At 43.2% G+C, this 14,540-nt stretch overlaps 1 protein-coding gene across 1 annotated transcript in view; it reads left to right on the top strand.

Annotated features, from left to right (window-relative positions):
- LOC126281786 (caspase-1-like) overlaps positions 1–14,540 on the top strand; it is a gene marked incomplete at its 5' end in the record, with an annotated part of 148,993 nt that overhangs the window by 89,068 nt on the left and 45,385 nt on the right. Inside the window, one exon of the mRNA XM_049980996.1 lies at positions 9,399–9,577. Coding sequence (XP_049836953.1) covers positions 9,399–9,577 — 179 coding nt within the window. The remainder of the gene's footprint in view (positions 1–9,398; positions 9,578–14,540) is intronic.

The raw sequence follows: 14,540 nt of genomic DNA, 5'->3' as shown, positions 1-14,540 counted from the left end.
GAATTTGTGTCATTCTTCAGTGGGACTCAGCGCTCCAACTGTTGAGTTTAGCAACATTATTGAAATGTCTTTACAGGCATATGAGTTCTGTTTTTTACAGTTTATTTATAAGAGAAATACAAAGTTTAGGATTGTTAGTTACAGCAAATCAAAACTTGAAAACTTTCACTTGTTGGACGATGAGGAATGTGGAGAACACAGACTTTTCATTTTGAATCATCTTGTGAAATGCAAATTGTATTACAATTGCAGACAAGTGTAGCAGAACTGTCTCAAAACCGAAAATTATAAAAAAATATGTAGTTTATTCATATTGTATTTAAGTACCAAATAAAGATTCTCCGTTAGGCTGCACAAATAAGTTTCGTTGCCTTTCCTTGATCACTCTACCGCGTTTTAACTAGAAAGAAGTAATGTGTTAAATCTGAGCAAATCAGTAGTGTTGGTGACTATAGTAGATGTGCTGACCGCAAAGTTAATATGTTTACCACCACAGAATTTTTTTTACTCACGATATTTAAAGTTTCATAATATGTTTTTTTTTTTCGAAGATATCATTGTTAAGTGCGTACATGGAATTATATTCGTTTACAACTAAGAGTAATCAAATGCAAAATGTGGTTATACTTAGGAACGCTTACAGAAATACTTAGAAAGGAAGCAAAATCTGTTTCTTAAACTTATTTACAGTCTCAATGCGAAAAATATATTGTTATAACTCACCCAATCCCTATACATACTCTATGCAAAATAAATAATTAATTATGTCAGTAATGTCAGTAATGAAACCGACTGCTCAGGACAATATTTGTCAGTAACTTGACGGATTATATTTCAAAGACGTTGACAAGATTTTGAAAACTTTCTAGTGTTAACCTGCACGTGGAGATCTTTTTTACCAACATAATCCGTGTCAGAAGAGCTGTATAACAAAGAGGAAATAGACGGCATGGAAGGCGAATGTAAAACCTATGCGACTGCAATACAGTCTGCATTTAAACACGAGAAATATTTGTGTGTTACTTTTCATTTATTTCATTTCGCATATAATTGTGAGAAGTATCCCTGCATTAGAAATAAACTTGGTTTGTAGAATTACAGGAGCTTATCTACATTCTTCGATTGAAAACTCGGGAAAAACCATAGCCGACCATGGTCTACAGTCAGCTGTGCGACGAATGCATTTCGCGCGCAGAGCTCTAGCCGAACACAAATCAGCGTCATTCACGTAACCGAAGATGCAGCGTTGCCAATTCCGCGACATGGACAGGTCAGGTAGCATTGTAGCATCGCCTGCGACATCTGTTGACCGACGGGAAAACTATTTTTACGGTTGCCTGTTCCGCCGTAAGGACGGTCAACCTGTTTCTTACGTGATCTGGGATATAACTGACTACTATTAGTGCACCCTGAAGGAAGGAGGATCACACAGTGTGAAAACCCTATCTTTCTCTCCACACCACCTCTTTTAGTGCGCCGTCCAGTGAAGTTCAACATATGACCAGTATCTATGGTTTTATTTATTTACCTATTTGCGTTTTGATATGTTGCCAGCTTATGTGGGGCCAATACTCCTATTGCTCAAACCTGGATCATCAGTGAACAGCCAGAAAAGCGGTTGACCTTGCTTCATCCATAGCACTTGATGATCGTCCAGTTTTTGGTTTGTCTGCGACAATCTCAGTTTCACTGAATGTCGCGGGAAATTTCACCACCACATTGTGGGTAATGGGTGTTCTTGCCGAGTGGTGTAATGGGTGTTCTTTTCGGATGGTGTCGGTTGAAATCCTCTGTGACAACACGGCGCTCCTTTCTCCTAATATCAGGACGAACTGATTCTGCTCGATTTCTGTGAACGACATCAGATTTAACGGCACCTGCAAGGAAGAAATATTACTCATACTCTGAGAATGAGTAAAGGTGATGTTACGTTAACATGATGACTAAAATATAGTTGCCGTTTACTGAACTGAATGTAATTTTGTTAATTTCTATTTGTTGATTGCAAAGCAAGGCTAGAGAGAATTTCGATTGCTGCCGTGGAACGGCTAAGATAAAACTTACTGAACTCATGGAATTTGTATAATTTAAAAAATGAACTGTAATGTTAATGTTCATTTTTGTTGCAACTTAGAAAGGCCAGCCGGAGTGGCCGTGCGGTTCTAGGCGCAGGAGACCATCGCTACGGTCGCAGGTTAGAATCCTGCCTCGGGCATGGATGTATGTGATGTCCTTAAGTTAGTTAGGTTTAATTAGTTCTAAGTCCTAGGCGACTGATGACCTCATAAGTTAAGTCGCATAGTGCTCAGAGCCATTTTGAATTTAGAAAGGTTCTTACAAGAAATCTCTCGCATTTACGATTACTGTTAACACTTTGAGAAATAAATTAATACTTCGCCGCATAATGGCCGACCTGAGGCTGCATCGGAAGATGAGCTTTCAGCAGCGCAGATTACTGAAAAAAAAATGCTTATTAAAAATAATTATCCGCTTCGACCATTTAAGGTGACAACTATTACAAAGAAATTTATTTTGAGATAACAATAATTAGTTTATTTTAGCAGAATACAGAATAACTTACATAAAATATGTGTAGCCGCTCAATGGCTGCCTTCCCTATCGCGAAACAAAACTGTGTGTATACCATAAAGTACGTCCGTCCTCCCCACCCATACAATCGCGTCTCTTAGCGACCCTTTTTTTATTTTCATAGACATGTTTTAGATAAATATACTACTTTTAAATTATCGCTGCATATCAGGATTTTTTTCAAGGACATTAACTATATCTTTTATACAAATTACATTCATAGAATACGTTAAGCATTTACAAATAATTTTTAGTTCACCCTTAACACCTCACAATATTATTCACTGCTTACAACCGATAAAAATGTCAATATTTATGTGACGTACCGTCACAGTGTGCTTAATGGAAAGGCGCTATCGTTTTCGCTCTTGACTTATTTTATATGCCAAATGACTCCGTTTCCATTTGAAAATGTGTAGGGATCTTGAAGATTGTCTCATGACTGAAACTATCGATTATATGCACAGCAATTTCTGGTGGTGTTGTGACGGCGGTCTTTAAGTACAGTAAACTGAAGCTGGGCAGTACCTTTGAAAGAAAATGTTTTTAAAATTATGAATTGCTTCTAACATGGCGGCTTCCAAAATAGCCATCACATTTCTAACAGCCTCACTGGTTTTCCCTCTCTCCCATCTCGTACCACGTGACTTTAAATTTCTTTTTATCTACCTGTTTTCGTTTTATAGTGGTGAGTCCACATGTATACACCACGCCTTACATCGATATCTGTCGTCATCAAGACACCTCGTGGTATATGGTAGAATATGGTGAAATATGACCATTACTTTCAACATATACTTTTCCATTCAACTTGAAAATGCTGCCCAAGATGAACAACTGTAGATGTGACTTCATAAAAGAAACAAAAATTGTAATTATTCTGTGGTTGTCATTATCTGAGAGGCGTTTGAGAGGAAGCAAATATGTTCACTGATTATCATTGAAAATCAGATGTCTGTAGTGTATGCGCACGGTGATCTATATTTGAAGTTCGAATGTCTTCGTTACACTGACATCGTAAAAGACGCCAAAACTTCACCATTACATAACACTCATAGGTTGCGATTATGAATTACGTATCACAACAGTCCACTTTAGACAAACATTCATCGTAGATAGAACCTATGCACCTTACATAATCTCAGCAGCAGATAACACATAATTTTAGAAATATGCGGCTATTAGTTTTATTTTTAATGTGACAGAAACTAAGTATGTCGCTGCGGTGAAGCAAACAGCACATAAAAGTTGTAGGGACATGCAAGAAGACCCGCAGAGAGTTGACCCTTAGTGCAGGGATTGGCAGATACCCCTCAGTATAAACAAATATATGATATTGTCTATAAATACGCAGAGGGAAATACTATCACATGATTACACGACTGACGAAGAACAACTGGAAGTAGCTAAATTCAATAAATATCTAGGAGTGTACGTAAGGGACGGTTTAAAGTGTAACGATCATATAAAATTAGTCGTAGGTGACGCTTACGTCTGACTTAGATTCACTGGCAGAACTCTCAGGAATTGTAGTCCATGCATAAAGGAGTTTGCTTACATAACCTTGGTTCTAATGCTTCTTGGGTATTGATCAATTTGAGACTCTTATTGTTTGTAGAGGAAATAGAGAAAATACAAAGAAGAACAGCGCGTTTCGCCACAGGTTCGTTTAATTAGTGCGAAAACGTCACGGAGATGCTAATCCAACTCGAGCAGCAGACGTTACAAGAGAAAAACTGCGCGTGACGTTGCGGCTTACCGTTGAAAATTCGAGAGGCTACATTCGTAGAAGAGTTACACAGTATATTGCTACCCCTAAGACTAAGAGGTAAAACTGGAGTGATTCGAGCTTACTTGGGGGTTTACCAACAATAGTTGTCCCGACGGACTATTCGCGACAGGAACAGGAAACGCGGGAAAGGGGGCAGTTACAATGCTATTGAAAGCCACACAGCATAAGGTGAATTGCACAGCACAGGTGTAGATGTCAATGTGGGGAGGCAGGACTGAATGTTGTGTAGTGTTTGTTTGCAACAGTAGATTTTATTATCTTGTGCCGCAATTGGTGAGTTTGCATCTGCCCAAGGCGTGAAGAAGTGGATGTCGGGAAGGAAGGAGAGAGGGGCATACGGAGCTATAGGGTGGCGCACGAAATGTGTTACCATTTTGTTTTTGAATATAAACTTAATTTCAATACAATCTGAAAGGAACATACACTACAATGAAGAGCCGTCCATGGAGATTTGTTCTAACTCAGCACATGCTCAATATGTCCACTATTTCGTTTCCTAACTTCCTTCCAACGAACACTGAAGTTAGTGATTACTCTACGGCACATGTCTTCCGTAATTTCACTGCAAGCTTGAAGAATAACTCTTCTGAGCTCCATTAAATCACGTGGACGTTTCGAGAAAATTTTTTCCTTCAGGTGCCCCCGAAGAAAAAAGTCACATGGCTTGAGGTCTGGACTATTGGGGGGCCAATTTTGTGCGTCATTGAAGCGACCTGGAAGCCTGAGCGAAATGATCCGCATGTCGAAATGCTCGTATAAAAACTCCAACACAGTGTTTGCAGTATGTGGCCCTGCTCCATCTTGCATGAACCACTGCGTTTTGAAGGGCAAGGTAGTAGCAAGAAGCTGTGGAATGAAGCTATTGCGAAGCATGCTCAAATAACGCTCGCTGTTCACAGTTTCTTCAAAGAAAAAGGTCCAGTAAGTCCGTGACTGGAAATTGCTGCCTAAGCTGTAATCATCAGAGCATAATGTTCTCGTTCATGAAGCACTTGTGGGTTTTCAGTGGCCCAAAAGCGTACATTTTGTTTGTTAACCACACCGTCTAAATGAAAATGCGCCTCGTCAGAAAACCAAACGTTGTTGAGAGTTTCTTCCCTATCCTCCGCCCACTGAGCAAACAGTAGTCTCTGCTGCTTGTATTCTTCAGTGAGCTTCTGTGCACAGGTCATCTTTTACATATACACTTATAAGAATGCGTTTAACGGAGCGTCTGGATATTCCCAGTTGCACTGCTGCCTTTCTATACGTTTTCCCGGGACTTCTCTGTACAGCAACTCGTAACACTTCAATGTTCTCCGGCGAACAAATAGGCTTATTCCGAGGTCGCTTCGCTTCCAATACTGTTCCTTCCTGTACAAATTTAAAGTACAATCTGTGAATGGTCTTCTTGCAAGGGACCCATCGTGTGTTAAACTGTTGTCGAAAACGCCTCCGAGTCACAACAAGGCTTTTCGTTTCATGAAAAAGTAACACAATTGCCGACCGTTGCTGTGTCGTCAGTCTTCCATTGTCAGCCATTGCTGCTTACTAGTCTACTAGCGGCAGTATCGTGAATTACACGTTATCTTGTAACTCATTTGTTTTTCCAAGCTCTACTGGTACTGCTGTAGGGGTCCCAGTGGGATATCTAATGTGCGTCGTAAATTGTGAAAGAAACAATTGGTAACACATTTCGTGCGCCACCCTGTGTAATGTGGTCAGAGTTGTCATTACCAGGGTTAGCAGGCGTGTCTTGGAGTAGGAAACGGAAAGATTGTCAGAAAGAGGTTATTTGCTTTGGAGGAGTCGATAGTGTGGAGTGAGTCTCTGGTATGTTAACTAGGTGGGAGGTCCACCGGTATTTACTTGAGTTTATTGTTCTTTTATTGTTAATGTACCATTGAGCTTGGTGCTTGTTTATCTCCTGTCTGAGAGTCAGTTTGCTCTGAGTAAACTCCTGATAAATGCCTGTAATAGCTGGCAGCGAGTTGGTGTGTTCTACTCGTGAGTGAAGGTGAAGGAACGGCAGAGATGGCAGTTATTTCAAGAGCTCGTGAAGAGAGAGGAAGTCGGATTGCATAAATGGAACCAATAGTAGTATCTTCAGTCAATGTTTATTGCAGGCAAATCAGTGTTTTTTATGTCTACAGGATTTTGGAAGATGATAGAGTGGCGTCAGTTCTGGTTATGGATATACTCCCGTTTGACATTATCGCAATCTTGGACAGGTAAGCTGTTTTTTATGTGCATCTTGGATTATAGCTGTGATGTGTGACGTAGGATTCAGATCTGGAGTGGGTCGTGACTTATTCCGATCGGTTGAAAGAGCTCTGCATTTACAGATGCAAGGACGCTGCCACATGTTATTAGTGTTATTCACGGGTAAATTCTTTATGCATCTGACTGGTAATATTATAAATACTATGTTCAAAATTTTCATTTTTTTCTGTTTTTTACATCATGTAAATTTAAATGTTATATTATCACATGATTTAGTTTTTGCTTTGCCGGACAGAAAAGGTGAAGCATCCAGATGGGGAGCAGGAAACGAAATGAAGGGTTGAGATGGTATGTGATGTTATTTCAGTGATTACAAATTCAAGTTTATGTGGACTTGACAGTATGAACTCACGTATCAGTATGACGTTGCATCCCATGTGGTGTTGATGCATGCACTGATTCGGTTCGGAAGGGTGTCAGAAATTCGTTGTATCTTGTCCTGAGGCAAGCTGGACAAAAACTGTTGAAACTAGTTCATGATATGTGAAGATGGTATCTATTCTTTCGGACATGCCAGAAAGAACAGATACCATCTCCATATAGTTTACACTAACCGGCCATTGACCTTTTTCTTCTGTGCTGGACGCACGTGCATTGCCCAAACTCTTACGGGACTCGGTAAGATTGTCTGCCGCGAGTAATGAGTGTAATGGGCAGAGGCACTACGAATGTGGTGTGTGGACATTAAGTTGGGAGTTGGGGTCTCACGGGGAGTGTGAAAGGGATAAATCCCTGCAGTCGTACTAGCCTCTGTGGTCTCGGTCGCCAGGTAAGCAGGAGATACCGGGTTCGAGTCCCGGTCAGGGCTTACATTTCCAACTGTCCCCGTTGATGTATATCAACGCCTGTCGACAACTTAGGGTCTTGATTTAATTATCAGTTCATGATATCGTGGATACTGGCGCTAGCACAGAGGCGCTGTCCCACCTGATCACACATATGATCTACCGGAGTCAGATCTGGGGATCACGGTGGCCACGGGTCTCAGCACCACGCAGACAGTTCATAGAGACGTGTCATATGTGCACGGGCATTGAAAAACGGCACCAACATACCGTTGCATCAGAGGTAATGTATGAAGCCGTAGGACGTCCGTGAGCTATTGCGGTGTTTCCTCTAGCACAATCGACCGTGACCTGAAATCATACTCGATCGCTCACCACACCCTAGCGCCAGGAGTAGCAGAGCTGTGCCTCTCCAGAGCACTGGAAGAATGGGACGTCTCGCCAAGTCGCGGTCACCCTCACCATCGATGGTAATGTGGGGTAGTGCAGAACCGTGATTCATCATATAACACGATGTGTCGTCATTTATTAGCAGACCATGTCTCCCGACCATGGTACCACTCGGAGCCCAGCTGTTTTTGGCAGCTGTTAATGGCAGCTTACTCCCAAGTCTCCAACCAATGGGGGGCCATGGTGCAGAATATTATGCAGAGGACAAGGGGTTATTTTTAGGAAATATGATGCGAAATTGTGATTTAGTGCGTTTCAGTGCGCGACGTGCCAGCCTCACGGCAGACGGCGGACGAAGGCTGGCCGGCGCGTTATGCAGGTGACACAGTTTTGCAACGATCGTCGGTATGTGTGTACGTGCGAGGCAGCCATCAACAGCCAGAACGCAGCATTAGCAGAATTACGCAGGCGCGGGCCGCGTGTGGCGAGGTTGTGTTAGGCAACTCATTGAGAACGTTCTAATAAACACGGCGCCGTGTAACCGGCGGATTCAGCAGCGGTCTGCACTATTTAAGGACATCGGAGGTGGGCGTCGGCATCGGTTCGACCGATTGGGCGTTCGGTCGCTGTTACGTCGTCGTCATCAGTGAAGCTGTCCCCGAGGACCGGCCGGCGGAGGGCGTTGCCCGCTGCTGCACCGGCGACTTCTGGCGTCCTCACGAGCCACAGCGCCTGCAAGAGACGGTCTAGGCCGCGCCTCTTGCTGCTAGCCTCCTACCGCCTGCGCAGCCGCTGACCGAGCACGACGTCGCGTTCCCCGGCTGCGCGCGTCAGCACGTCTCCACCACGACATGAGCGCTGGGACTGAGCTACCGTAAATTGCATTGGAAGAACCAACAATAAAGAGGGAGACTGCTAAAACCAGCCACCTTCTTCTACAACCCTGACCACGTCACCCGCTCTGATTACAGTGTTTCCAGTAGAGTCGAAAGACAGGGGCAGACGCGAAGGGGCTTACGATGGGCCTAGTGCACAAACGGTGTGCCTTCCTCGTAATGGTCTGGCATCCTTGAGTAAGTTGCTCTCAATTTCTGATGCAGTTCAACATCGGACTACTGTCACATCTGAATGCCCCACAAATCTGTATACTGCACAATTAGACCACCCAGCCAGAAGGAGACCCACAACGAGGTCCATTTCAAACACTACCAGATGCTGATAACGCTGTTTCACACGAGTATGCTGTATCTTTGTGCCCTTCACAGTGACCTTGCAAAATCTGACGCCTAATGTACCCCATCAGGCTTGGTAACAACACTGAAAACAAGCAACAACAATACACTCAGGTAGCCGTTCTACGTCGCAGACAACTGCAATTGTAATCAGCTACATATTCACGGTGTATCAGGTTACAATGACATCCAACTGTGTCTTCTGGCTGTTCCACTTACTTTTTCTGTGGCAGTGAATACTTAGCTGCATGGGAAATTTCCTCAATCGTCTTAAAAGGTTAATAAGTAAAGATGTGCATACAGTGAGGTGTTGCGAGCAATGCAAGCGAAAATCTTGTGTGGTTGCAGTGGCGGAGCAGGACCACGACAGTCGCGACTGCGTTGCAGTGGCAGTGCTGTCTCACTGCGGGAGGGACGGGCAGCTGAGCGCCAGAGACCGCGACTACCACGTCAGCGAACTGTGGCAGCCGTTCACACCCAGGCGCTGCCCGAGCCTCGGCGGTAAACCCAAGCTCTTCTTCATACAGGTACGTCGCCCGAACAAGTCTGGGGCATTCTGTCTATACACTTAGATTTTCGAGAGTTTTTCCGAAAGTAATATCCAATCGGTCGCGAAATGGAAACTATAGTGAAAATCAAAAATGTTTTATTTGCAACAGTTAGTGACACCTTCTAGCTATTTCTCTACATAGTCGGAGCTCCTTCTTAGACATACGTCGTAGCGTTGTGCCATCTTTTCCACACCCTAGTCATTGAAGGCGGCCGTCTGTGCTTTCTGCCAATTCTCTACGTTGGTCTATAGCTCGTTGTCTGTGCCATAATCTTGTCTCATAGCCAGCGGTCCATTTGACAAGAAATGAAACTCGGGGGGGGGGGGGGGGGGGCAATTTCATGCTGTATTATGGGTGATCAAACACTCCCCACCGAAAAGGCTGCAGGAGCATTCTCGTTGGCCCTGCTGCGTGCGACTGAGAATTGTTCAAAATGGCTCTGAGCACTATGGGACTTAACATCTTAGGTCATCATTCCCCTAGAACTTAGAACTACTTAAACCTAACTAACCTAAGGACATCACACACATCCATGTCCGAGGTAGGATTCGAACCTGCGATCGCAGCAGTCCCGCGGTTCCAGACTGCAGCGCTAGAACCGCACGACCACCGCGGCCGGCAGACTGAGAATTGTCATGATGAAGGAAAAGTAAGACTGCTGTGTTATGTGGGCTGTATGACATCAGGCGAAATCCCTCATCAGGACCTCTTACTTGGCGGGAGACGCTATTGTCTGGATGTCTATTCGTGCTCCTTGTCCGCCACATAGAATGTGCAACAGCTCTACTAAAGAGACTGCATACTCCAAGCTTGTCCGCCCTATTCTGGAGTACTGCTGTGCGGTGTGGGATCTGCATAAGGTGGGATTGACGGATGACATCGAAAAAGTACGAAGAAGGGCAGCTCGTTTTGTATTATCGCGAAATAGGGGAGATGGTGCCACAAACATGATACGTGAACTGGAGTGGCAATCATTAAACAAAAGGCGTTTTACGTTGTGATGGGATCTTCTCATGAAATTTCAATCTCCAGTTTTATCCGCCGATTGCAAAAACATCCGTTGGCACCCACCTACATAGGGAGAAACGGCCATCACGATAAAATAAGAGAAATCAGGGCCAGCACAGAAAAATTTAAGTGCTCAATTAACCGCCGCGGCGTTCGAGAGGAGAACGGTTGAGAGACAGCTTGAACGTGGTTCATTGAATCCCCTGCCAGGCACTCTACTGTTCAGATGTGTGTGATTTCCGAAGGGACCAAGCTGCTGAGGTGGCCGGTCCCTAGGCTTACACGATACTTAAACTAACTTATGCTGAGTACAACACACACACGCCCATGCCCGAAGGAAGGCTCGACCCTCCGGCGAGAGGGGCCGTGCAATCCCTGACACAGTGCGTCAAACCGCCTGGCCACTCCGCGTGATGCATTTTACTGTGAACAATAGAGTAGTCACGTAGATTTGGATGCAGATGCAGACACGATGCTGTCGACCGGCAGCCTATAGACTCTGCCCAACACATCTATGCAAAGCTTCATCGGATTTTCCGTGTCATTTCCATTTCGCGCCAGGTCGGACCTTATTTTCCAAATAGTACTCGACTGTTCTGCGAGACTTTTTGATTTAGGGCTTTGAATTCATTCATACTCATCACAGCTTGTTTCACGGCTAAGATATGACGTATTTAAAGTATTTGTGGGATACGTCATTAATATTTCAAGAGGGAATAAGCGGCAGTTCTGACAATTTTGAAAGCAAATAGTTATAAAATTGTGTTCTATTATTCAGTGTGAAATCCATAAAACATTAATTCCTTATTCGAGTACAAATATTCGGACGGATTTCTGTCGGTTTCAGTGCTGATTATTAAATATGCAAGACTGCGAGGGCGGCATGTACTCAACATCAAACCGACATGAAGTGTACCAGATGCTTCAAATAGGCTAATAATTCTCATTATAGCACAACGACACCACTTGTTTGCAGCTAAGCTATTCACCTCAGATAACTTATGAACTGTTTAAGGTATCATAATACTACTTGCATCTATGAACTGTGAAAAACTACTTAAATCATGAAGAGTAATTTTTCATAGCTTTATCAGTTCCAGCGATATTGGTATCATTTTTGCTTTTTCAAATGGAACCACGTAATTTCTGTTGCTCTTATTATAGTTTTGAAAGTGACGACATGAACGGCGTTTCACTCTCCAAAATTTGATTAGAAGGTCTTGGAAAATTGCAGTATTTAGAGGTAAGGGTATCTTTCACCCACCAAGACTTCCTCAGTGAAATAAAGATTCGCTCACTAAAACCCACTGTCTCCGGTGTTCCTTTGCAAACCTCTTGGTTAATATGCAGGTGAAGCTGCACATAATATGGATGGAAGCTGTCTGGGCGCAAAACGCGAACAACACTGGTCTAACGTATTCTAGAGAAATTGCAGAGGAAGACGCAATTCCTCTGGGGCTAACGCGTGGATTATGAGAAACAGCAGCAAGAACATGTATTTCCTTCGCTCCACTCTTAACGAGCTTGTTCTTCCCCAAAGCAGGGTATTCCGGTACTCTTCCAATAACAATTTTTTGCACCATCTAGGAACAGGTTATTATTGTTGGACATTGACTGTCAGGGCACGGCGTACTACTCAACTGTTGCTTTGCTTTTCTTCAGCATTCTCCATAAGATGCAGCGTGTCTTGATTCTCTTGCTTTGTGAAAACATTTATTTCTTCAAACTAACAAGGACACGATGAAGCCCGGATTAGTTGCTATTGGTACTGACTAGAAAAGCGATCCCCCCCATGAACCATGGATCTTGCTGTTGGCAGGGAGGCTTGCGTGCCTCAGCGATACAGATAGCCGTACCGTAGGTGCAACCACAACGGAAGGGTATCTGTTGAGAGGCCAGACAAACGTGTGGTTCCTGAAGAGGGGCAGCAGCTTCTTCAGTAGTTGCAGGGGCAACAGTCTGGGTGATGGACTGATCTGGCCTTGTAACAATAACCAAAACGGCCTTGCTGTGCTGGTACTGCGAACGGCTGAAAGCAAGGGGAAACTACAGCCGTAATTTTTCCCGAGGGCATGCGGCTTTACTGTATGATTAAATGATGATGGCGTCCTCTTGGGTAAAATATTCCGGAGGTAAAATAGTCCCCATTCTGATCTCAGGGCGGGGACTACTCAAGAGGATGTCGTTATCAGGAGAAAGAAAACTGGCGTTCTGCGGATCAGAGCGTGTAATGTCAGAACCCTTAATCGGGCAGGTAGGTAAAAATTTAAAAAGGGAAATGGGTAGGCTAAAATTAGATATAGTGGGAATTAGCGAAGTTCGGTGGCAGGAGGAACAAGACTTTTGGTCAGGTGATCAGAGGACACAGAACTCCACAGTAAACGTCATTGAGCTGGTGGAAGAGATGGAGCCCAGTAATAGGAGTCAAAAAACTACGTCCAGGCACATTGCACCCTCGAATGTTTGCCAAGCGCTGGGACAATACAGTACATTTATTACGTTACAGTGATGACGTGGACATCAGAGAGGAACTAACTAAAGACTATTTTAAATGCTGTGTCCAGAGCGAAAAACTGTACAAGCCACGATACATGTAGTAGTGTAAAAGATACTGACTGTGGCTGTATTAGAAACGGGTGCTATGATCAGCGTTATATCATTTAATTTGTTCAATGTAATTTGTGATGTCACAAAGGACCCACATATCCTGTAGAGAACTGTAGAATCGTCGGAGCAGTTGGTGTTAAATCACGTAATAGAAAGACGCAAACTTATGTAGAGGTTAAAGTAGTGAATGCGGTGACGTAATGTCCACTCGTAATTAGAAATGGATTGTTAGTTAGTGCATTATTGGCACTGACCACTTACAAGAGGGAGACGCAGTAACTGCTTCACGTCAGGTAAATGTTTTTTAAACGCCAATAGCTAGAAGGCTGTAGAAGATTTAATAAAAACAAAATTAGAGTATGATACTACGGCCAGAGCTGGAGAGTACAATTCTGAAGACAAGGACACCATAAGATTTACTATTAATAGGAGGACGTTGTTGTCAGGAGAAAGAAAACAGGCGTTCTACGGGTCGGAGCATCTAATGTCAGATCCCTTAATCGGGCATTTAGGATAAAAAATTTAAAAAGGGAAATAGATAAGTTAAAATTAGATACAGTGGAAATTAGTGAAGTCCGGTGGCAGGAAGAACAAGGCTTTTGGTCAGGTGAATACAGGGTTACAAATACAAAACCAAATGGGGAAATGCAGGAGTTGGTTAATAATGAATAAAAAAATACGAGTCCGGGTAAGCTACTACAAACAGCATAGTGAACACATTATTGTGGCCAAGATAGACACGAAGCCCACGCGTACTACAGTAGTACAAGTTTATATGCCAACTAGAAATTGATGAAACGTATGATGAGATACAAGAAATTATTTAGGTAGTGAACGGAGACGAAACTTTAGTAGTAATGGGTGACTGGAATTTGAGAGTAGGAAAAGGGAGACAAGGAAACGTAGTAGGTGAATATGGAATGGGGGTAAGAAATGAAAGAGGAAACCGGCTGGTAGAATTTTGCACAGAGCATAACTTAATATAACTAACACTTGGTTCAAGAATCATAAAAGAAGGTTGTATACATGGAAAATCATGGTGATACTGGAAGGTATCATATAGATTATATAATGGTAAGACAGAGATTTAGGAACCAGGTTTTAAATTGCAAGACATTTCCAGGGGCAGATGTGGACTCTGACCACAATCTGTCGGTTATAAACTGTAGAGTAAAACTGAAGAAACTGCAAAAACGTGGGAAGTTAAGGAGATCGGACCTGGATATACTGACTAAACCAAAGGTTGTACAGAGTTTCAGGGAGAGCATAAGAGAACAATTGACAGGAATGGGGGAACTATATACAGTAGAAGAAGAATGGGTAG

Source organism: Schistocerca gregaria, chromosome 1 (assembly GCF_023897955.1).
Source record: "Schistocerca gregaria isolate iqSchGreg1 chromosome 1, iqSchGreg1.2, whole genome shotgun sequence".
Lineage (NCBI taxonomy): Eukaryota > Metazoa > Arthropoda > Insecta > Orthoptera > Acrididae > Schistocerca > Schistocerca gregaria.
The sequence above is the reverse complement of the archived record's forward strand: the minus strand, read 5'-3'. Positions and strand labels throughout refer to the sequence as shown.